The sequence below is a fragment of the Ciconia boyciana genome, chromosome 1 (genome assembly GCF_034638445.1).
Source record: "Ciconia boyciana chromosome 1, ASM3463844v1, whole genome shotgun sequence".
Taxonomy (NCBI): Eukaryota; Metazoa; Chordata; class Aves; order Ciconiiformes; family Ciconiidae; genus Ciconia; species Ciconia boyciana.
The window spans coordinates 70,419,584-70,442,522 of NC_132934.1; the positions used below are offsets into that span (position 1 = coordinate 70,419,584).

General features: G+C 40.4%; 1 protein-coding gene across 1 annotated transcript in view; it reads right to left on the minus strand.

Annotated features, from left to right (window-relative positions):
• MICAL3 (microtubule associated monooxygenase, calponin and LIM domain containing 3) overlaps positions 1-22,939 on the minus strand; it is a 165,887-nt gene that overhangs the window by 107,053 nt on the left and 35,895 nt on the right. The window contains exon 2 of the mRNA XM_072873982.1: positions 5,752-6,127. Within this exon, the coding sequence (XP_072730083.1) occupies positions 5,752-6,015 (264 nt within the window). The 5' untranslated portion in view covers positions 6,016-6,127. The remainder of the gene's footprint in view (positions 1-5,751; positions 6,128-22,939) is intronic.

The following is a 22,939-nucleotide window of genomic DNA, read 5'->3' on the forward strand; positions in this document are numbered from 1 at the left end:
GAGAAATTCTTAAGTATGCTAAAACTTAACCAGAACCCAACCTTCTGATAAACAGCCTATCCCAAAGCAAAGCTCTTTGTTCTTTGGTCATCCCCATATGCCAATTTTTACAGGTCACCACATTTTCAGCAGTTATTCACTGAGGCATAAATTCTGCAAATGATGTGAAACTGCAAATATAAAGCCTGAATGATGAATAGAATAGTACAAGTTACAGCAGTGATGACATAACAACTAACATGCAGATTCAAAGTAAGACTACTGTATAAGATAAGAAGTCACATAAATCTGAGGGAAGAGATCCAAGTCTAGAGGAAAGGGAAGGGAAGAATAACAGCACTGCTCCTTTAGTAGCTTCAGGAACCTGAAGGCATATGGGAGAAAAGGCAAGCCCAACCATTGAACTACTAAATTCCAAAATAACTTGTATATTGAACAGGTATCCAACTTGTCATTTGTTAAAAGGGATAATCAATTAGGACCTAATATATTCTTCCAATTTAATATTGGTTTCTTCATGGGTAAGTATAACTCTCAAACACCACTTACTCTTTCTTTTTTTAAACTTGCAAGAAAATTAGCTGAGCATATCTTATTTATTCAGGTAATAATTTTGCTCATCTGACAACTACGATCCTCAAAGAGACTGGATTCAATAAGCAACAAGACCACATTGAGTTGGGTGACTTATTCTTTGATAACTTTCCTCATATAAAATAGTTATGATGGACTGCACAACAGCAAAGGAATTGTACTAAAATCAGACTATTCAAACTCAGATCTATGTAATCAAATTATAAATTCCTTGCCCGTAATTTTATCATAGAAATGCAAAAACACTTTTTTCTCTACAACCTTCCTCTCTGCCCCCAAACAAGGATGTGGTTAACAACATCTAGGTTATGTTTAAGACTCTAGATGTTCTGGATGTAAAATACATGATACTCAATGAAGTAATACATGGCCAAAGTTGCCATTTTTTTTTACCATCACAAAAATATTAAGTTACGTTGTTATAAAACACTGCAAGTTTTAAGCACAATTAAAAACGGAAGAAAAGATTCTGCTCCCTTTTCCACCTCTAACAGTTCGTCCAGTTTCAGATGTCTCGTAGAAACCTGCCTTCTGATACTCTCACAGGCAGCAGTAACTACATGAGATGCCCAGTACAGCCAAGTAAATAAAGGCAGCTATCGCTGTTCCATGTTCCCTTTCCCCTCAATGACTCCAAGCAACTGCTGCAACTCCATGCACTAAAGCTGTCTCACCCCTGAGGAACACTTCTTGCTCAAGATCTTTCAGACAGATTATATTAAGTTTTCAGTAACAACACCATGGTAACAGAACATTAAATGCAAACTGAAATCCTGTATTCTCTGTACAACCAATGAAGAGAGAGTACCATTTGTAACTATTTACATCTGAACATCATGTCCAAGTCTTGCTTTCATGAATGCTGATTATCTGAACTCGGGTTAACCTGGATGCTGGCCATGTGATGCACTAACTGCCTAACTACTGCCCAACTCCAGTCACAGCACTGTGCCCCCAACCAACTGTTACGTGAGCAAGTAAACTACGCTACAGAGGATGAGAACTTCAAAACTGGTATATGTTCAAGCATGTAAAAGCTGAGCTTACTAAAGAAATTACTGACTTCTGTTCTGATAACATGGCTAAAACCCTAATCTTTAGATTTTTTAAATTCTATCATCTCCACATGCACCCTTAAATTTCTGTATTTTTCAATCAGTGGTTTGGAAACTACATTAAAATTAGGAATATAAAACTAAGTGAGATAGGAAACATCAAATCAGATATGATTCCGTTCTCAAAAGGCCTCTACTTTGAATAGTTATTATTATCTCTTAGGAATTACATATAAATATTTAATGGTGAATACTATTAGGATAAGAAACAAGTAATTAACAGAAACATATAGGAAAAATATAAAAAGAATCCATACATTTATCATTTCTTTTAGATGTAATTTTTATCATTTCTTTTAGATGTACAAATTTTAGATGTAAAGCCATACAAAAATCATTTATCATCACAGGTATATATTAAGACATAGTAACAAAAAAAAAAGTAACTAAATTTCACTTTCTCTCAGCTACTAATTTCAATACTCAAAATTGCATGAATCCCAAATCCACAGCCCTGTATGTTTCTGGGTTGGGGCAGAGAGGGTGTCACCTTTAATTTATTCATCATTCACCCTTTTTACTTGTGTTTCTATATGGCATCTCACCAACAGCTTCTTAGAAACACTGGCAAATTACTCTCTGGCTTGCCTCCACTCCCCTTCCTCTTCTCCATTACTCTCTTTCTTCTCCTTGTCACCCCCACAGGAGAGCACCTACGGAATAAGCCCTCCCTTTCCTCTAGTAGAGACCAGTTCAGCGTGATCACTGACATGTCCACTGCAATCATTCCCCCTGCCCACTCCTCTGGTCCTTCACACCAATACCAGCAAGTTCTGAGGTTTCTCTCTCATCATTAAATGAGGGAGTCATGCATGACCCCATGAGTCTCTCTGTTTATCTCACCACCATCTCATCTCCAAGATCACCGCATGCTACTTCTACAATCACTCTCTTGATCCCCTTTCTCCAACTCCATCCTACACTCTCTCTAGCTTGGCTTTGGTGCACAGAACAGGCTAAGCTTTGGGACTATACAAAATCTCTAACAAACTCTTTACTCAAACATCACTCCCAGTATGCTTTACCCCTTTTACCCACTTTTCAACTGCATTTGAAGAGATGTTTTATAGACAGTTGGCTACATGTATTTCTTGAAAGCGTGACCTTTCCTGATTTCTTTTAAGACTTAGTACCCCTCTATATCTCCAGCTATTCTTTCAGAGCACTATCTGAAGGAATTCCCTCATTTCTCCTACTCCTCTCACTGCCAACTTCCCACAGGGCTTCGCCTGTCGTCTCTTTATCATCTTCCTCTACAATTTGCCTTTGCATCACCTGATTTACAGGCACTGCTTCAATCAGCTTGTCAGTGCTGTAGATTCACAGAACTTTTCCAACTCAGAGTTGACTACTTTTTGCCCAAGCTAAAATCTCTACCTTTCTGACACCTCTTCATGGGTGCCTAGTTGTCAGTTCAAGCCCAACATGATAAAATGGAGCTCTAACATCCCTCTAAACTCACCTCACCACTTCCCTTCTAGATAAGTGTCACAATCAATTTTCTGAATGTCTTTCATAGCTGGATGTCAACCTCAACTCATATCTATTTTTTTGTATGTCCTCATAATCAAGCACTATCAAAGTCATACACTTATTCTTCCATTAAATCTCTTCTTTCGTGTTGCATCTCTATTATCGATGCAACCTTTTGTTCAGTGTTAACAAATACAGTCCTGTCACTGGTGCTGGTTTTGGCTGGAATAGAGTTATTTTTCTTCACAGAAGCTAGTATGGGGCCAAGTTTTGGATTTGTGCTGAAAACAGTGTTGATAATACAGAGATGTTTTAGTTATTGCTGAGCAGTGCTTATACAGAGTCAAGGCCTTTTCTGCTTCTCACCCCACCCCACCAGCGAGTAGGCTGGGGGTGCACAAGAAGCTGGGAGGGGACACAGCTGGGACAGCTGACCCCAACTGGCCAAAGGGATATCCCATACCATATGATGTCATGCTCAGCATATAAAGCTGGGGAAAAAGGAGACGTTCGGAGTAATGGTGTTTGTCTTCCCAAGTAACCATTACATGTGATGGAGCCCTGTTTTCCTGGAGATGGCTGCACACCTGCCTGCTGATGGGAAGTAGTGAATGAATTCCTTGTTTTGCTTTGCTTGCATGCATGGCTTTTGCTTTACCTATTAGACTGTCTTTATCTCAACCCACGAGTTTTCTCACTTTTACTCTTCCAATTCTCTCCCCCATCCCACTGGGGGGGAGTGAGCAAGCAGCTGTGTGGTGCTTAGTTGCTGGCTGTGATTAAACCATGACACCCACTAAGATATATTCAGAGCCCAGATGCAAAATCACTCTTTTAGTCTATTACTTCAAATAAGTTAAAATACCTCTACATTCTTCCACAGCTTGCTCGATCTTTTTCTCATTGAAACATAAGCCACCTGTCTTCATTTCACAGCCTTCAATACTCTACTTCAGTTCTACCCATCATGTTTCATTCAAAATAAGACCAATTCCTGAATCCAATGAATGCAAAACGCAGTCGAGTTTTCAGGAAAACAATTTTAAATTTTTCCCCACAATGTCCATAGTACTTGGATGGTTTATTCCCAAATATACACAAAAATCACTACATTTACCTTCCTGTAAGTCCTTCCTTTCTTATGCTGCCTGAAAAATACAAATCTTAACAGTGGTTGGACTTTTGGAGTGTTGAAGCTAGTGCCCACCATGATGACCAACACTGCCCAATTGTTTATTGTTTTTCAAGTTAACCTATATGCACCTGCTATCTATAATCCGATGTACCAATTGTAAACTTTTTGAGGAAAGCATTATCTTTACAAGACCTAGGACAAGTGGACCTTGGTCCATTAGTAATTTTTCCAAGTGTTATTGTAGTAATTAATTATAAATGCCACCATTTATATGAAAATGGCCATTGGAAAGTGAAACAGAATAAACAATTAAGAACTTTCTAATATCTAACTGGGAATTAAACTTCAGTCCACAGATCTGAAATGACTGACATGTCCTAAACAGGATATATTTCCCTGTCAGTTCTCTACTGAGGAATTAGTCATTAATTCCTCCTATTAAGATATTTCCTTCTCCCAAAAGGTGAATATTCAAGAGAAGCAACAACATCTATTGTGCTCAGTGAAGGAGGGCAGAATCTTGTTCTAATTTTATCATATTCCATGCTATCTTCTTTTTTTAAAGAAGGAAGAGTGTATGATTATTTGCGAAAATAACCTATTCCACTCACATTTTGATGTATGATATAAAGAACTTCTTTCAGTAACAACAAAACAAACAAATAAGCTCATACTGTACAGTCCAACAAGGGTGCAGCACATAAATACCAGCTCATAATAATACAGGGTAAAAAAAATTGGGGGGGGTGTGTAAAAGCAGGAATTCCTGCAGTAAATACCACACATACCAACCTTTTAAAAGGAATTGGTATAAGTTTCCATAGCATTTTTTTTCTCTGAACCTGGAATACAAGTGATTACTTTCTAAATAATGGTAAATAGAATATTTTGCCAAATTGGCAAGAAAGTTCACTTTTCTTGAAAGACTCATGAGAATTTTCAAATTAAAATTGGAAATTTCCAAACATACATATTTTTTATCTAGACTCCAAGAGCAAATTTCATGTCCCTGTTATCGTCTAGTAAAAAATGTTAAAAAAAAAAAAGCCTAACCAAGATTAAAGGTTCACCAATTAAGATTTTCTAACCCATCTATAGTAGCGATGCCACAAAAATGTAAAACATAGAAACTTGCAGGCTGCTTCTCCTGAATAAATTACAGATATTCTGGTCATTCCCAAGCACTTCCATTTAGCTTTCCCTGTTCAGGTAGGCAGTCAAATTTGGCAGTAGCAAACGCAATTTTTGATTGAGAGTCAAATGCTAACAAATTGTAACTATATTATAAATAATATGTGTTGAGAACATTCCTAAATCTTCTCTGGGCTTATACTGACACTGGGCAAACAGCCTTCTACATCAAGACATTTTCATTGTGTATTCCAGAGACGAACTGGTAATAGTTGTCTTGACCGCCATGAATAAATCTCTTACCTTTGTGTTGGCGCATGCTTTCCCCTTCTTATAGTCCTTATGGCTGCCTCTTTTATCCAATTTGGCCCACAAGGCTTTGGCTTTCCAGTAATTTAGCTTGGACTTGAGTTTGTGATAGAAAGAACGATAGTCCTTGGGCTTTAGTTCTAGGTAGTCACAGAGCTCTTGGAAAGCCTTGAGAGTCCCCTTGCAAGTTGAAGCCTGGACAAATCTGTCAAAGAGAACATGAGCCTGGTTCACCTTCTCATTCTTACTTTCCTCCATGCTTCACACTTCACAGCTGCCCTGGGGGGCAGCTGTTCTCTTCCAGTCTGCCAGATTTCCCGATGTTGCTCTGCTGAGCCACTTTCACCTCCGGCTTACAAGCATTATTAACCTATAAAACAAAAAGAAGAAAACGTAACTGAGCTTGCTCTTTTTTTTTTCTTTCTAAAATTTTGTCTAAGCCTGCTGAACTGAGAGCCCAGATTCTCAGTGACTAATAAAGCATCAGCCCTAAATAAGTCAACTGATCAATACCCCAAAGAGTCCTGCCCAAGTTGACTGCAGCGAAGCCTTCCAAATCTCCCTGAGCATCACTGCAGACAGTGGGACATCTCGCCTCTGTAAAAATCACAAAATACTTCACCTGAGCCAGTCCCTAGAAAGTTTTATCAAAACTCATTTCACATGAACAGTAGAGAACTTACAAGTAAACTGGTGGATGTTATGTGATGTTTGGAAGTAGGCGAGGTTTTAAAATAAAAGATAGACTTACTAATGTAGCAGTCACTGCAATAACCAGATCACTGTGGTAACACCACAGCAATGGTTACACGCTGGCCTTAAAAACACTACTACCACAAAGTACTTTAGGAGTTGGTATTCCACCAGTAAAATAAGTTTTGGTTCCTTCATTCTAAAAGGACATGTGCCTTTGCTCATAATAAATAGAGAAGAGGAAAGAGGATGGCATAGCACAAGTTGGTATCTCTGTCAGAGTCTGCCCTTGCAAACACTGCTTTTGTACAGTGACATAACAAACCCAGTGATGGCTACTGCAATCACAGAAAGAAGTTAAACCTGCTAATCGCAATCAAATACTTAAGAAAAGATGTCAAGACTGAAAAAAAAGCCTGTCTGTGTTGCATCAAGTAGTATAAACATTTGCCTTACCTAGAGTCTACGCATATATTCCTGACAGTAAGTAAGCAGCATAAGAGTGAAATGTGGCTGCTACATGATCCTCGTGAGATTCTCATAGTACTTCCTCTATACTGTGGTTTTCACCTTCTTTTGATATGCAGGTCCCTATAACATTTTAGGTGGTAGTTGGGCTCCTCAGCAGATTAAATATGCTGACAGGAGGTCTGCTACTCTTAGTTGCTTTTCTGGGATCCCTCAGAACCAGCCTGCAGACCTACAGAATGAACTGTTTGGATCACAAATAGCATTTTCTCTCCCTCTCTCTCGTTTTCTTTTATATATAATAAATCTCTTTCTTCCCTTTACACATAATACTAAGTGCATACATATAATAGATTACTCTGCTCTCTAAGAAAGAATAGTTCTGTTTGTCTTCAGATAGGAGGGCAGCATGGGAACATACGCAGGAACTATGGAAGTGAAAGCATTTTTGAGGTGCTTTTTGTCCTTTGTTTTTTTGCAGAGGGTATTAAGGTAAAAAAGGAAATATGTGGACTCGGATAAAACCTTTTAGATTCTCACCAGCTCTTTTCCTGCTTCCAGCAGACAGGAAGCCAAGTCAAACATTACAGCTCATGTCTCTTCCCCTCCCGTATGACAGTTCTGCAGCAGTTTATTTGGGCACTCCTGCATTTCACCCTAACATGGTATTTATTGCTTACATTTAGAAATAGCAAAGGAGACCTGGAAACCTTTCCATAACCCACAAAATGTTTGTTATTAAAAATAAAAATAAAATTTCCTACAGAAGCCACAGTACAACAATGGGTTATACCAGAGAATGTGATTCTGACTTTATTAGGACAACTGCCTTAGAGGACTCAGTACACATGAAGCTGTTTTTCTAACTGGCTGATAGTGATGCCGTGTCCATATCAGTACTGTTCACTAAGCAGGATGGAACTAACTGCTTTCCTTATTTTTAATCTTAACTTCACTGTTGTGAAGCTGGAAACATGCTCCAGGCTCGCACCTCAGGGTAACCACTGCGCTACTGCAGAGGTCTAAGACCCTGTGCTTTAAACCTGTGTCTCCTCTTCTGTTCTCAAGAAGAATGTTATAAAGAGTTCCAACAAATCACCTCTTACACTGAAGGAGTAATTTCAGTGCGTCTGTGTAACACAGATACAACAAAATACCTACAGTCTAAAGCCATATGCCTCAATAATTAGTACAACATTGCAAGCTGAATACTATTTTGCGTTATGTTTCCCCCACCTTTTGCACCCTACTCTACCACCCCAACACTCACTTTACACCAGCGCTCCAGGTGACTGACACTTCCTAAGAAAAAGCAATAGAAGTTATATGACCTAAATTCAGTGGAGTGGCAATTTAAGTCTGTTAGTCCACAGCCCATTACTGATATATCCAGATGTAAGGACAACATAGGTTTCATTTCTTACTCTTGCTTCTGTTGTACTCATTCACCACAGGAGTGAAGCAGCACTGGTTCTGCACTGCTGAGGGATCCCGAAGTTAAAATCCAACGTACTTTCATTCTAGAAACTTAACTGCTTTGTGTTCAAGGTTTGCCAAGCCAGGAGACAAACCTGCAAAAGAGGGTCATTTTACGCAGTGCAACCCGAGCGGCATGTTAATATAGCAGTTCTGCCAACATCCAATTTCATGCAGGCTGTGAAGTCAGCTATGCCCACAGGTCAAATACAGAGGCTTCAGTCACTGCAATTAGTCACTCCCCAGAACTCTGCATTCTTGATGTAAACACCCAAAGCCCTTGGAACCTGCAAGCAACACATCAGAGATCATGGAAATTACAGGAGGCAAAAGCAAGGGCAGGCAAGAATTATTTGCCAGGCTTCCAGGGTATTTGTATGCCTTGTTGGCTATTCTGCAAGTCTGCAGTATCCTGCATGTTTTGTCTCGAGGCAGCTGATTGCTGACTCAGAAGCTCTGTAAATTCCTTGGCTGGAGTGTTGGGAAAGACAAAGCCCATGAAAAAAAGCATGCAAGAACAGTGTTCATGTTGCTATTTACAACAACAGCATGAGGTTGTCACTGACTCACAACTGCAAGTACGCTCAGGATCTCCAGCGCTTGCCCAGGACAAAAGAAACCAATGAAACAGAGACAGAGGCAATGAATAATTCCAGGTGATGGTTCCTTCCCACAGTCACCACGGATGCAGGAATATGAATATTTTACCAAATGCATATACGAGAAAGAAAGTCCAGTGCTTTACTGTCAAATGCAAGAGATAGGAAGAGATTTTGCAAGTGATACACGTAATCAATTTGGTTGTACAAATTCAAGTTCCTGCAGAAAGTGTTGCGAATGCAGGGCTCCTATATTCCATGCCAATACACCCCCATTATAGGAGTCACCCTCCCTACATTTTCCATCCTGATTTTATTAAAAGTGCTCATCCAACTAATGACTTGAGCCTGGAAAAACAAAATATTATGGGAATGTATTTGCCAGCATTCTTCTCCATTTTTTTCTGGTGGAAACTATGGACTTAATTCCATCTAAACTCACAGCTTGTTCTGTCTAGCTTAAAACAGCATTTTGAGCGAATAAAACATTTGCCAAAGTAACTGCCTGGCTCCACTTCAGAGTGCTGACTTTCTCTGAGCACAATGTAAATACTTTCTTACATTTTGGTTATTTCACAGCCAGGCAAACACCACAGATGCACCCTTGACAGACAAATCTCTGAGAAGTCAGAGATCAACAAACTGCAGTACCATATGGAATCTGAAAGCAAGTTGGTCCATCAATCATAAAACTACTGATAGCTCCGATAGCCCCAATTTCCATTGATTTCATCCTTTCCCTAAATTTCCAGTTCCCCAGCAACATTCCCTATGCCCTTGTCTCCCTTTCATGGCCCCTCAGCTTCTGCCTAAGCGAGACTCAGCACACGCTCTGGAAACTCTGAGATTACTGCAGTACCTAGGCAGCCAGTACACACTTGCAACTTGGCTAGCAAAAGCCTAAGCACAGATTATTGTTAAGCTTATGCTGCAGACAGTGGGGACACCTATTTTTGTCTCTCTCCTCCACCCAGCCTCCAGTTTTCTTGTAGGAAATCAATTACCTTTGAGACTTTTATTCCCCATCAAATCTGGATGAAATTGTTCAAAAGTTATTAAGGATGAACTAAAAAGCAGATGGACAAATGGCTCAATCCCGTAAGCCTCCCTTCTTTAGGAAACCACACTAAAAAGAGTCTTTATTCCAACAAATGAAAAAGCTCTGTTTTCATTTCCAGGATTTGATTTATTTTACTTTTAGCTAAAACTAAAGAAATAGACTTTGCTACAATATGTTCACAACTTTCTAAGTGATCACGGGTATCAAAAAGTGCAGGTTTAGGGCGGCGGTAAGACTGTGGAACAGATGTCAAAAAGAGGACAATTTTGACAAGAAAAGCAAAAGCCAGAACTGGCAATTATTTTAGCTCCACATTATGCAGACAAGGAATGGGAAAGCAGGAGGACAAAGGCGTGGTTGCCATTGTTTGCAGCTTCCCTTTTATACCAGATGGAAAAAAGGAATGTCAGCACTGTCCACAGTATGTTTGAAGATGGTATTTAGATCTGCTCCCGTTCATAAAATTCAACACTCAAGCAAATACGCTGGCAAAAAGATGTTTGTGTTTTAATACACTTATCAAACCTGATTTGGTGGGCTTCTGCTCACCATATGGGTGGGAGTGAGTCTTTTGGGTCTCCACTTCTTTCCTGTCTACCCCTACCCCACCCCCCAAGCTAGGACAAAAGCGGGATAAAGAGAGGTCAGATGTGAACTTGGTTGCAAATGCAACAACCCATTCTTAAGGAGAAGATCAAAGCACATATACAAACAGTTCACAGAATTCTCACATCAGGAAACACTCCATCCAGTAATGATTTGAAAAGAAATTGCAAATTATATCAAAGAACATGGAAACATACAAATACAGAAGTAGTTACAGATAATATTTTGGTTCCAAAATTCATATCAAGGTACTGAATAAAAATGTGTATGTTGTTCATTACTAATCGTTTCTTAAATGCCACAACATGAGTACTGAAAACATTAGACCTACAAAATAAAACTTTTTATCTATATGAATTCAACAAACATACTATTCTGCTGCTCTGTCATACATGACTCTGATCACAGCAGATTCCCTATGCTGAATGAACACCAACATAAAGTAAGAGGCCAAGAAACAGATAATCTCTCCTCTTGGGGGGGAGGGGGGGAAGAAATTATACCAAGGAAGAGGTAGCTGCCCCCTTATAAGATGATAAGGGAATAGTAGGCCATCTGGATAGCTGTCATATTGTAAGACAAGCTTCAAGAGCTCCTAGCTTTAATGCCTGACACAGCCACGTACTAGGAAGATCCCTCATACCACAAATCTTCACACTGGGCAACCAGTAACCAATACAGTGATCCCTTCTCACCTAGCACCAACTCACCAGCTGCGTGTTTGGGAAGCTGGGGACGTTCTTTATATCTTGGAACTGTCACCACGCTGTAAAGAACAACAGGGTACTCTACATGCACAGCAAAAGAAAATTTATTTCTCAAAGAAGAAATAAATTGCTTTTATTCCAATGGTAAAAAGTACTACATCCCACTAGAATCAAAACTCTCATGAGAAACTTTCTGGAGCGTGGCCATTAACGCAGCAAGTCATAGGAGCAACACTTCCCTTTACAGGCCTCCCAAAACCCAATGACATGTGACAGCAAAGGCTCCATTTGTTATCCAGATGGTGAAATCCATGCATCTCCCACAAATCCTCCTGAGAAAACACGAGTCCTCAAAACACAAATCCGCCAGTTTCAATACAGGGAGCCCTCAGCCTTCAAGCATTTCCCATAAAGACCATGCCCCACACCTGTAGGCAGTCAGACCATGTGCATTTTCTGATGAGCAACACATACCCCACTTCTAAGGTAAGTGTACAATCACTTCACACTCAGTGAAGGTGACTTCACTACCCGGCTGAAGCACATGGAGGCTTCTCACCCCACCACTTACCAGGGCAAGAAGATTGAATGTCATTCCCTCATCTGAAGTGCTTTGAAGCTGGTACTGATGTTACATTTCAACACAGAAACCCATCCTAAAGTTAGTTCCTACCCAGTTTTACAAGCTGGACTTCCCCGGAGTTCTTCAAACACTGTCAAATAACCTGAGGAAAGCTCCTATACCAAAAAAAGGCCTCTAAGAAATGACTGGAATGACACTTTCACAAAACTTTATTTCTGTGACTCCAAATGGGGATAAAACAAATCAGTCACCTTAGCACAGCAAGACATACCAGCTTTTGACATCATATAGGACATGGATTGATTCATCTTTCTGAGCCAACATGCTATGCCACAAGAAAAGGAGGCTTTCAGAAAAGCTTTACTGAACATTAGAGAACAAGAGCATTGTTCTGACCCAAATAGAAATTTTGAGCAAAACGAAGACTGGAGGCTACCAACACACTATAACGACCTCTGCAGCCCAGTGAGCCAAGTCCTCTGAGGCCTTCAGGTTCTACCAGCACACTGATCACCCTAAGCCATTCCACGACACAGTGAGAAATCAAACAGAGCCTATATGTATATTTAAAAAAAAAATAGAAGAAATCTCATAAAAGAAATTATCTAATGAAACTCACATGAACACACTTTTAAAAATTTATATAAGTGAAGGCTTCTATCTGTCAGAACCTGGTACCAAAACACAGACTGCAACAATCACAAAAGTTAATGCAGGAAAGATAATCAACAGGGACAAAGAGACAGATACAACCATATGATCTACAAGTGACGAAAGGGAAAGAATTACCATTCTTTAAAGAGCATGTAAAACGGTTCATTAGATCTGAAAAATTAAAAGGTCTAGCATCTAATGTAGTACGTGCTGGCCTTCTATTATATGCACTTGTCTCCACTTACACGTTTCAGTTCTCCCTTTTATTACCTAATTCTGCCTTTACACAGGTCAAAGATTACTAGTCACATAGCATCACAGGGTCCAAAACTAGGCTGAACTTACGAAAGCCACCTCCATTTGGGTCATCCAGAGAAACATCTTAACACCTCAGAAGCAAACTCACAGACTGGTCATTTGTGCCAGCGTTTATTCTAATCAAGGCAGATGGCTGCCTGAACTTTTTTAACTCCAAGGCTCACTCCTCAGTGGTTTGGTAAATACCAGACTCTCCCAAAACAAAGAACAAATATTCCAGTTACAGACATTTAAAATGTACATGGGAAAGCAAGTTTTATTAATAGTGCTTCCAACTCTCAGCTGTTACGGGTGTGGAAAAGAGGCAGGCACTTTCTCGAAGGAAGTGGTGCAGGCAAAAGGAGTTAGAAAACGGGATTAGAAGATTCATAATTCCACTCTCCACACACACTCAACTAGCTAAGGCATCACAAATTGAGCACACTGCCCAGAGCAGTTCAAACAGATTATTTAGTGGGTGTATATCCTGTTTCTGTGGAGGAAGACTGAATATGGAAAGCAGAGGGACTTAAAAACTTTTGCATTTTTTTTCCTAATGCAGATCTTGCAAGACTCTTTTGGAAGCCAAGAAACCTAAGTAAACAGATATTTGAATAAAAGAGCCACAAAGATTTCTCCAACCCACAAACCATTTCATTTAGAGGCTGTTGAACTTTAAAAACAAAACAAACCCCAAGCTTTATTCTAGGAAAAGTCCAGGAAGGGCTGGGACCATGCTACAACCTGTGGGTGCAACCTCAGCCTTTATAATTGCCAGGTAAAATATACACGCAGAGCTCAAAAAACACCTAAGAAATTGGACCTTAAACCCAGACCTCTGGAACTGCCACCTCCTTTCCCTTAACCAGAAAGGTCCAACCAGGAACAGCATCTCAAGGACTCATCTGCAGATGAGGACCAGCACCTTATTCACTACCTGCCACATGCCTTCACTTGTCATTGTTAATATATCTGGCACTCTATATCCCAGCTATCATATGCCCCAATCTGTCACTGCCCCCAACCCATGCACAGCCAACAGACCCAAGCTCCACCAGCAGGCTGACTCCTTCAAGCTTCACTGCTGCCAAAGAAAATCCCACAGTGTGTTTATAACTACTGATGGGTGTACCTTGCTCATGTAGCTCAAATCACTACACTTAGCCTTTCTTTCTCCTTAAAAGCTGTGCATGAAAATGCATGCTGTGTAGTCTCTCTAAATACCTAAAACCAGAAATGGCAATGGCAAGGAACTTGATCTAGGGTAGATGCAGCAGGCTGTTTCTTGATGCTCCACAGGCCACCACAGGCCTGCACTGTCCTCCCACATTAGTCACTAGATTAGACCATAATATACAATTAAGCAATTTCATTTCACTTTGCAAAGGCAGAGAATTACACGCCTCAGCAAGAGCACTACTGACTGAACAGAATTTGAACAGGACACAAAGCAGGATTTGAAGGGAACCAGAAAGAGACTGGTTTGCATCATGTTTTGAATTTTCTTTTTTTGTAATGACTGGCAGATTCAGTATGGAGCTACACCTCATTTTCATGGTAGAACTTATTTGTCTAGGCTTTTAAGGCATGGGGCTTCTAGATAACAGAAAAGATACTGAATGTGTTCAATTGACACAATGCTAAATCCCAATTCATTAGATCACAGGAAGAAAAACAAACACACACATAATAATCCTATAACTTTTATTTCATACATTCATAAATTAGATCATTTAATTGAGATCTCCTCCACAGGTCCCACAAACCTCTTCTATAACCTGTCCCAGGCTGAATTCCTGTAGACATGTGTTTATTCGGGGGGGGGGGGGCGGGGAATCCTTTCCTAGCCTTTCCTCAAAGCACTCTCTTACTGTACTTACATCTTGGAATTCTTAATTTGACAGTACCTGAAACTTAGTTTAGTATTAAGCCTTGATAAATTTACTCACGTAAATCTTTCCTCTTCTAAAGATAAGAATACACACCCTTTGCACTCTGGTACGGTCCGTGATCTTTAGTAACAATAATAATTTAAGAAGGCAAAGCAAAATCCAACCCTTAGCAAGGAATGAACTTCACTGTGAGACTGTCAAACGACAACTGATCAAATCTAGCAGCTTAATGAAAATTCATCTCTGTTACACAATCCTGTGTGTCTAATGCTTCTCATCATTCATTTTCCTCATAGGTACAAGGAAAGCTTTTACCAGGAAACAGGAGTATATTGTAAGCAAATACCAGTTTAACATTTTGGCTAAACTATGACAAACAGGTAGAATAAAGAAGTTCTCATGCTACAAAATATACCAAAACCTTGAAAGGTAATCCAGATTATAGGTATAGTATGGCAAAAACAAAACTTGTAACATGGACCTTTCAACTCTGGACATAAGTTAGTATCCTTTGCACATACTGTTACATAGCTTAAAAATAGTACCCAGGCAGTATGTTCCCCACTTGGCTGGACATTTGACTCTCAGTAAATGCTGAAACAGTTTCAATTGGCCGGATAGCGATTCCCCTACGGCCGCCAAATGCACAGGAGATGCCTCTCTCAGCAAAGATCATGCCAAGCTCAATTCCTTGAGCAAATGAAAATCTGTTAGGAAATCAGTTACAGAGGAAAGAGATGGAGGCAGTTTGGTGATTTACTCTCCTCTCCCTGAGGCTTTGGCAAGCAGTTTCTGAAATAAGATGGCAGTCATCACTTCCAGAGGCAGATGTTACTAGTCTGCTCAAATACAGCTGCACTGGTGGGGACATGAAAAGACTTGGTACGAATTAGTCAGAGATTTAATCCAATCTAAGTGTAAGGATGCCATTCAGCAGAATTTGTTCCTAGTAGCGAGCACACATAAAAGCTTCTCTCTTTGCCTTTCATCCCCAAGGACTCTTCTGTCTAGTCTTTTTAATTCCATCCTCCTTTGGATAAAGGCCATTCCTCTGCAAGGATATCTGGGGGTCTAAGGCAGATATCCTTAGCTGAACCTCCCAGCTATCTGGCAGAGAAAGTTGCCCTATGAGAGGGCACAAGCACCCCGTTCACTTAATGCAGGTCTGAGAGCACCCATCAGAGGGCCTACAATCACTTATTGTGCAATACATCTAGACACACTTCTTTAATAGCCCACTGTTAAAGCTCTCAGTGGTCACAGAGAACTACCACACTGTGAAACAACATGAAACATCCCATGTGGTTTGACAGCCCTGATGCACTGCTTTGCTACTATGCTGCTTGCACACTGGAATTTGTCTTGTAGGGCATTCCAGGACTTCCACTGGCAGATGATTCAGTTCTGGACCTTGGGCTCAAACTGAATAATTTCCATAATCCCTTATTTCATAACACCCCCCTCCATCTGGTATTTGAGCACTAGCCAGACCGATCCTCTTTCAAAATGCTTTTAATGCAGCAAGGAAAAGGGGCAAGAGAGACGAAAGGTAACTTATGACTTTCTCAGTGATAATACCAACAGGCTGCTGCTAGCTTATCTGAAGGCAGGCAATAACTTCAGAATCAGACTGACAAGTTCTCTTTAAGAAGAAAAAGACTGAAATCAAGAAATACTTCCTTCAACTTCATTCAACTGCTGCTTTCAGGCTCAGTCAGCCAGCATGGACTGGTAGCCCAGCACAGCTCTGTAAACCAGGGATGACCAACACTGGTGGCAGAACCTCAGCATGACAGTAGCCGCTTTCCTGGAAATCTATACGGTGCCCCGCGCAGCAGACCACAGCATTAACTGTAAATTCTTCTCCACAGAGAACCACCTGGGGCCTTCAACATCTGGAAGCCACCCTTCCTCCAGTTGCTCACTGGTATTAAACAATCTAGTATTCATATATTTACCATTAGTTTATGCCAACAGAAGCACATGCTGCGATTAAGGCAGCTTGTTTTTCTCCAATTTGAAGACTGAGAAATGTAAAGAATTTGTTCCTGATTACACTGGAAGCCACCAGTGGAATCTATATACCTATGCTCTCCACTCCCCTGTCCTTCCCCATACGTACACCCCAGAAATTATCACAAGTAGACTTTTCTCCCTGGACCCAAGAGATCTGGCTAACTGTAATGAAACATTTCTTATTCCATGGGGTAGACTAGAAAACTCTTTGACATTTGGATCTTCAAATATTTGGAGTGGCCACAACGAAAAAACAATGTTTGCCTTTTTACCTTTCATTTCTATAACATCCCTGGTTTTCCAGTCATTCTGAAAGTTATATGGTTTATTTCCCTGGGCACCACCGACTGGGCATGCACCTTCTATGGTAACTACTGAATTATGTTCTGGAACTATAAGGGATAACTGGGCAACGCTCATTTGGAAGACTGTCCTGGTTTCAGCTGGGGTAGAGTTAATTTTCTTCCTAGTAGCTGGTATAGTGCTATGTTTTGGATTTAGGATGAGAATAATGTTGATAACACACTGGCAGTTTAGTTGTTGCTGAGCAGTGCTTACACTAAGTCAAGAACTTTTCAGCTTCTCTGCCAGCAAGGAGGCTTGGGGTGCACAAGAAGATGGGAGGGGACACAACTGGGACAGCTGACTCCACCTGACCAAACAAATATCCCACACGATATGATGCCATGCCTAGCATATAAAACTGGGGGAAGAAGAAGGAGGGGGGGACGTTCGGAGTGATGGCGTTTGTCTTCCCAAGTATCCATTACACGTGAGGGAGCACTGCTTTCCCGGAGATGGCTGAGCACCTGCCTGCCCATGGGAAGCAGTGAATGAATTCCTTGTTTTGCTTTGCTTGCGTGTGGGGCTTTTGCTTTACTTATTAAACTGTCTTTATCTCAATCCATGAGTTTTCTCATTTTTACTCTTCCGATTCTCTCCCCCATCCCACCAGGGGGGAGTGAGCGAGCAGCTGTGTGGTGCTTAGTTGCCGGCTGGGACTGAACCACAACAAAGACCAAAAGGCAGACAGATCAATCTGAGACTGACAGAAATGGGCAATTTCCTGAGCCATATCATGCTGTGACAACTGAGATTACTAATGCTTTTTGTGAATTCCTTTTATCACCTCAGAAGTTTCTTCCTGAACCCAGTTGTTTTTATGATTGATAACTCTTTGTTCCTATGATGATACTGCCCTACACATTCGCTTTCCCTTCCTTCCTACATATACTTATAGACAGATGTCACATCCCCTCTTGATCTTCAATATACTGATCTAATCAAGCTCTTCTAGTCTAAGATAGGCACTCTTTTCCTAGGCCTCCCAAGGACGACTGTATTGTTGGGTTTAGGGTGGGTACGTAATCTTATGAAGGACTATAGCTGTACACTGCATTTGTCCAGATGAGTTCTCACAAGAGTATGGCATAATAGGGTTGCATACTGCAGGATACACCCCCCTCCTGACAATTCTGGGATTGCTTTGGCATCTTCCACAACTACAACCCAGTTCTAATATACATTTCAATGTACTCATTGATCACAGGGATCACTATTTCTCCTTCCTTGGTCATTTCCAAGTTAAAAGACACCAGACTGTCTCATTCTTGCTTTTATGCTATTGAATTTAATTTCATTTGTATCCCATAAGTTCTAGTTCTTTCTACAGAAATATCAACATAAAGATCAAGTGAGTCTCAAAGGAGTAGCATCACACCCCTAATCCTTAATGAACAGGAACAGTAAACTTTCCCCCCAAAACTAGTTCCTTCCTCTTTTAAACACAATTTGGTACTTTCTGTTCCCAAGGAAGATGCTCTGAAGTGCAGTACTCATCCCAAATCCAAGCCTCACTCATTTTCCCAACTGACCAGCATCAGCTATAAACAGCCTTTCATGTATACGTGACGCAAGCACAATGCATTCAACAGAATATATGATGCCCCATATAGAGCTATTAATGCTTCACGGCACATTCATTAGCAGAGAAGTGTCTTGTGTTCACATCTGAGTGAGCTTCTTGTGGGTACAGTAGAGGCTTCAGAATATTGTGCTTCCTAGCAGAGAATCAAAATATTATACATGGGAAATTGACTAACCTAAAGCACTAGAGCAACAGAAGTAGGATGAAACAGAGCACCAGGGCTATCAGAAATCCATCTGATCAAATTGTGAAAGAAACAAATATGATATTTGGATGTGGCAATCTCTCCAGAAAAGAGGTGCAATATTAATGCCACTGGTCAGAAGACTGATAAAGCTTCATGTGGAAGTATATACCGTTCTGCCTCTCATGGGCTGTTAGGCTGGTCAAACTAACAAAGAACTTGTGATGGGCCCTTCCACTCTCCCCTACTTCTTGACCCATTCCTATCAACATAATAAATAGGGTAGAACACCTCTGACAGTGGCAGAAGTAAAAATGTGTGTTAGCATTTAGACTGCAACTCAATGTTTGAAACCAGAGAAATAGGGCTCTAGAGCACTCTCCCACAAGAAAAGCCCAAGGCAATTAAAGACTTACTCAGTTTATTAATAGAATACAGTTTTCTGAGACTGAAAAGGAACAGACCACATCCTAGGATTTGCCTCCAAACTAGTCCAGTGCTTTGATATTACTGTATGTATGTGGACATGACAATATATGCACAATTAATATGCCAAGCCAGAATCAAGTGATCTTAATCATGACTGCAAACATGTACACATAGCAAAAAAGCTTTATTGAAGGTTCATAATGCTGCACAAAACTATCAGCTTTCAAGGCCTTTAGCTGCATAAAGATGGATTTTCTGTCAAAGTAGCTGATATTGTAGCCATTTCTGTAACCGCCTGTCCTCTTACTGACGTATGTGTTGTGTGGGGTGGGAAGAAGTGCGAGGGAGGTGACCCTAGTCATTTGAAACTCCATTTCCTTGTCAGGATGGATGAAATTTCGCTTCTTCATCTATTTTAAAGAATTACAGCCTTGAAAGCTGAAGGCGGCAACAGACTTCCAGAATTTTGCCTATGTGTGTAGTGCTGAAAGAACCAGTGCTGTTAAAAGAGTGGTTATTTGGAAAGACGGGAAAGAGGTTCATAGAATTTCAAGAAAACCATGCTTTTGGTAGTGCACCAGGGTGCAGAAGCAGCATACTAAAAACTGCTGGTATGCTCCTGTGTGTTGTTTATTTTGGAAAATAAAATTTTAATGTTGTTTTCCCCCAAAGGCATAGATAAGCTATGCAAAGAAATGCTTCAGGCAATTTATGCCACATCTGTGACCCCACAGCTAATAAAGGAATGTAAGATGACTATGAGCTATACAGGTATAATCAGTTCACCAAATTACATCAGGGAATTTAAGGGATAGGTACTCTTCTAGTGCTCCAAGTGTGTAGTATACTGCCCAGGAGTGCATTATACCAAAAGAAGAAAAATTATTTCATGTGTCTTTGAACTGCTCTTAAAAATACCTAAAATACACCAACAGTGTAGTTGATCTAGGACTGCTCTAATCTGATCTTGAATGAGCTGGTTTTCCCTTTTCCATATATGCTATGTAAACAGTGACTCCATTTCCATTAGTCTCCTGGCTGACTAACTCCTCAGATCCGACACTAATACAGCCATTAAGCAGATCAGTAGGGTCTCAAGTTTAACATAAAGATCAGTATTTATACAGGCCTATTACTTCAGTCCAGAGTTGTTGGCACATTTACAAACAGCCATAGATTGAGACGTGCTGGTATCTTAGGGAAACAGAGAACAAAACAGCAGCAAGTTTACAGTATCTAGCTGTAAAGAAATCTGAAGCTATGTCCTTGATAAGCATAATACAGTATTGTTCACTGGATATAAGAGGTAGTCCCTTCTATAATTTGGATTGCTCCCTGTTAAAGTGCTTCCGAGTGCCCCTATGCCCGTTACACTTGCTACCTTTGGAGAAAACAGGCTGCCGGTGTATAGCATGGAGGGTCTCAGAGCTCATCTCTGTATAGACTACAGGGTGTAACCCTAAAGTTACTCAACATTTAGGCATTTCAGTAACTCACAAGACACACTGGAGAGAACACTAGCGGTATCCACACACTTCTCCATGTATTCAACATTGTGCTTAACTGCCTCTGTGTGTCCATATCTAAGCATTAGACTCCCACATAACTCCACTCCAGGGGACAAGGCAGTTCACTTTTAGCACAGAGCTATTTATTAGTTATACCACGTTATATTAACACCAGCTTATGTAAGTAAATTAACAGCAAGATAATGCCTAATCAAAATGGCCAACAAGATAGGTACCTTGCTATTAAATGCCATTTTCCCTGGAAAAATTTAAAGCAGTGTAGGCAACCTGTGAGAGAAGTTGACAACACTACAACAGCTACTTGCAGCAAGGCAGATGTGGATGTAAAACATCTGCAAACAAACTCAATCTATTATCTAAGGTGGGTTTGTTTTTCACTTAATAACTAAACATCACATACCAACCTGTGCCCACAACTATTTCAATCCTACCTCAGATCAGCCCAACAAGTTTTGAGTGTAATCTCCACAGACATACCAAGCTTCGAGGACAAATGACCACATGAAGTAAACAAGATCAGCTTTCCTTTCACAGAAAAGCAAAGACACTCTCTGGCTGGAGTGTCCAGGCAGGATGGCTCACTCTCTCAGCAGTCTTTCCTACAGACAGGATTTAGCACAGAGAAACTTCCAGCATGCTCCTCTTCTGGTTTCCTCCACTGAACACAAGAAGTTAAAATCCATTCATGGAAAATCAGCACACATGCATGAAAAGAAAGACTAGTCTGTCCCAACTAGGCTACACTCAACAGCATGAGACAATACTAAGCTGACCCTGACAGGATTAAACTGGAGGCCTGCCATGCCATTAGCTTTCCTCAGATCAGTATATTTGACTGCAGAAGATGTAGGATCATTTCTGGGGGAAATGCATCCATGTTTCCTTTTCTCTTCTTGGTTAGGGAAGTTGATTTGGCTGTTGATTAGGGAAGTGCATCAATCTACCCTGTTTAAAATCCTTATTTGAGGAGTGGGTCAAATTAAGAAATTGTGAGTCACAGAACCACAGAATAATTAAGGTTGGAAAGGACCTCTGTAGATTGCCTACTCTGATCCCACTGCTTAAAGCAGAGTCAGCTAGAATAGGTTACTCAGGACTGTGCCCAGTCGGGGTTTTGAGTATCTCCAAGGATGGAGTCACGAGGGACGCTTTAAACCTAACATAATACCCCTTGCAGCAGACAGACTTGCATATTTAACCTCCAGGCAGATTAATTTTTATGTAACCAAGCAATACAAGAGAGGATAGATGCTCAACTACCAGCACACATCACCCTAAAAGGTAAAGTCAAGAGAGCCAAAAGCAGCAAGTCACTTTTTCCCCCATATTCATGAAACTCATAAGCTCCTCAGATTTCCTCCTTACCTTGAAACGAAATGAAGTGTTTATTCCCAGACCTCATGGAACATTAAACAAAAAAAAGCTTAACCCATGAAGATAAAACATGAAACTACTCTCTAGTGGATGGGATTGTAGCTGTGAATCCCATTTCACGTTCTACTTTCTAAACAAAGGCAACACCTAGCCCAAGCGTTCAACTAAACTGCCTCCTCTCTCCTTGAAAATAGTTCTTCCTGGTCAAGTTGGGCGACACCTGAATTTGCAGTAAACAAGCTCTGGAAGAATCAGAAAAATAACACTGAAGAGGACCTCAAGAAATGATTATCACTTTGGTCCAGATGTTGACACAAAACATGCAAGTTTCTTATGAGCTGCAGTATGAAAGAAGTACTTAATGACATCAAAAAGGATATTCACACCTAATAGCAAAAAAAAAAAAAATCCATGCTATATTTTCCAAGGGTAGAGTGTAATTCCTGGCAGTGGGGCCACAGGGAATAGCTATTCAGCTGGCAACTGAACCACAAGGTTTTAAATAGATAGTTCAAAGCCAGAGATTATTCTCTTATCCTGTGCTGTCAGTGTTACAAGGCTGTGAGGAAATGTAATACTGATGTACAGAGAGGAAGAAAAAATGTTTCACTTTAAAATGAAATTATCTGCCTTTGCCTTTACAAAACCACATTTTGGATGACTTGGAACATGTCAGTACGATTTAAAA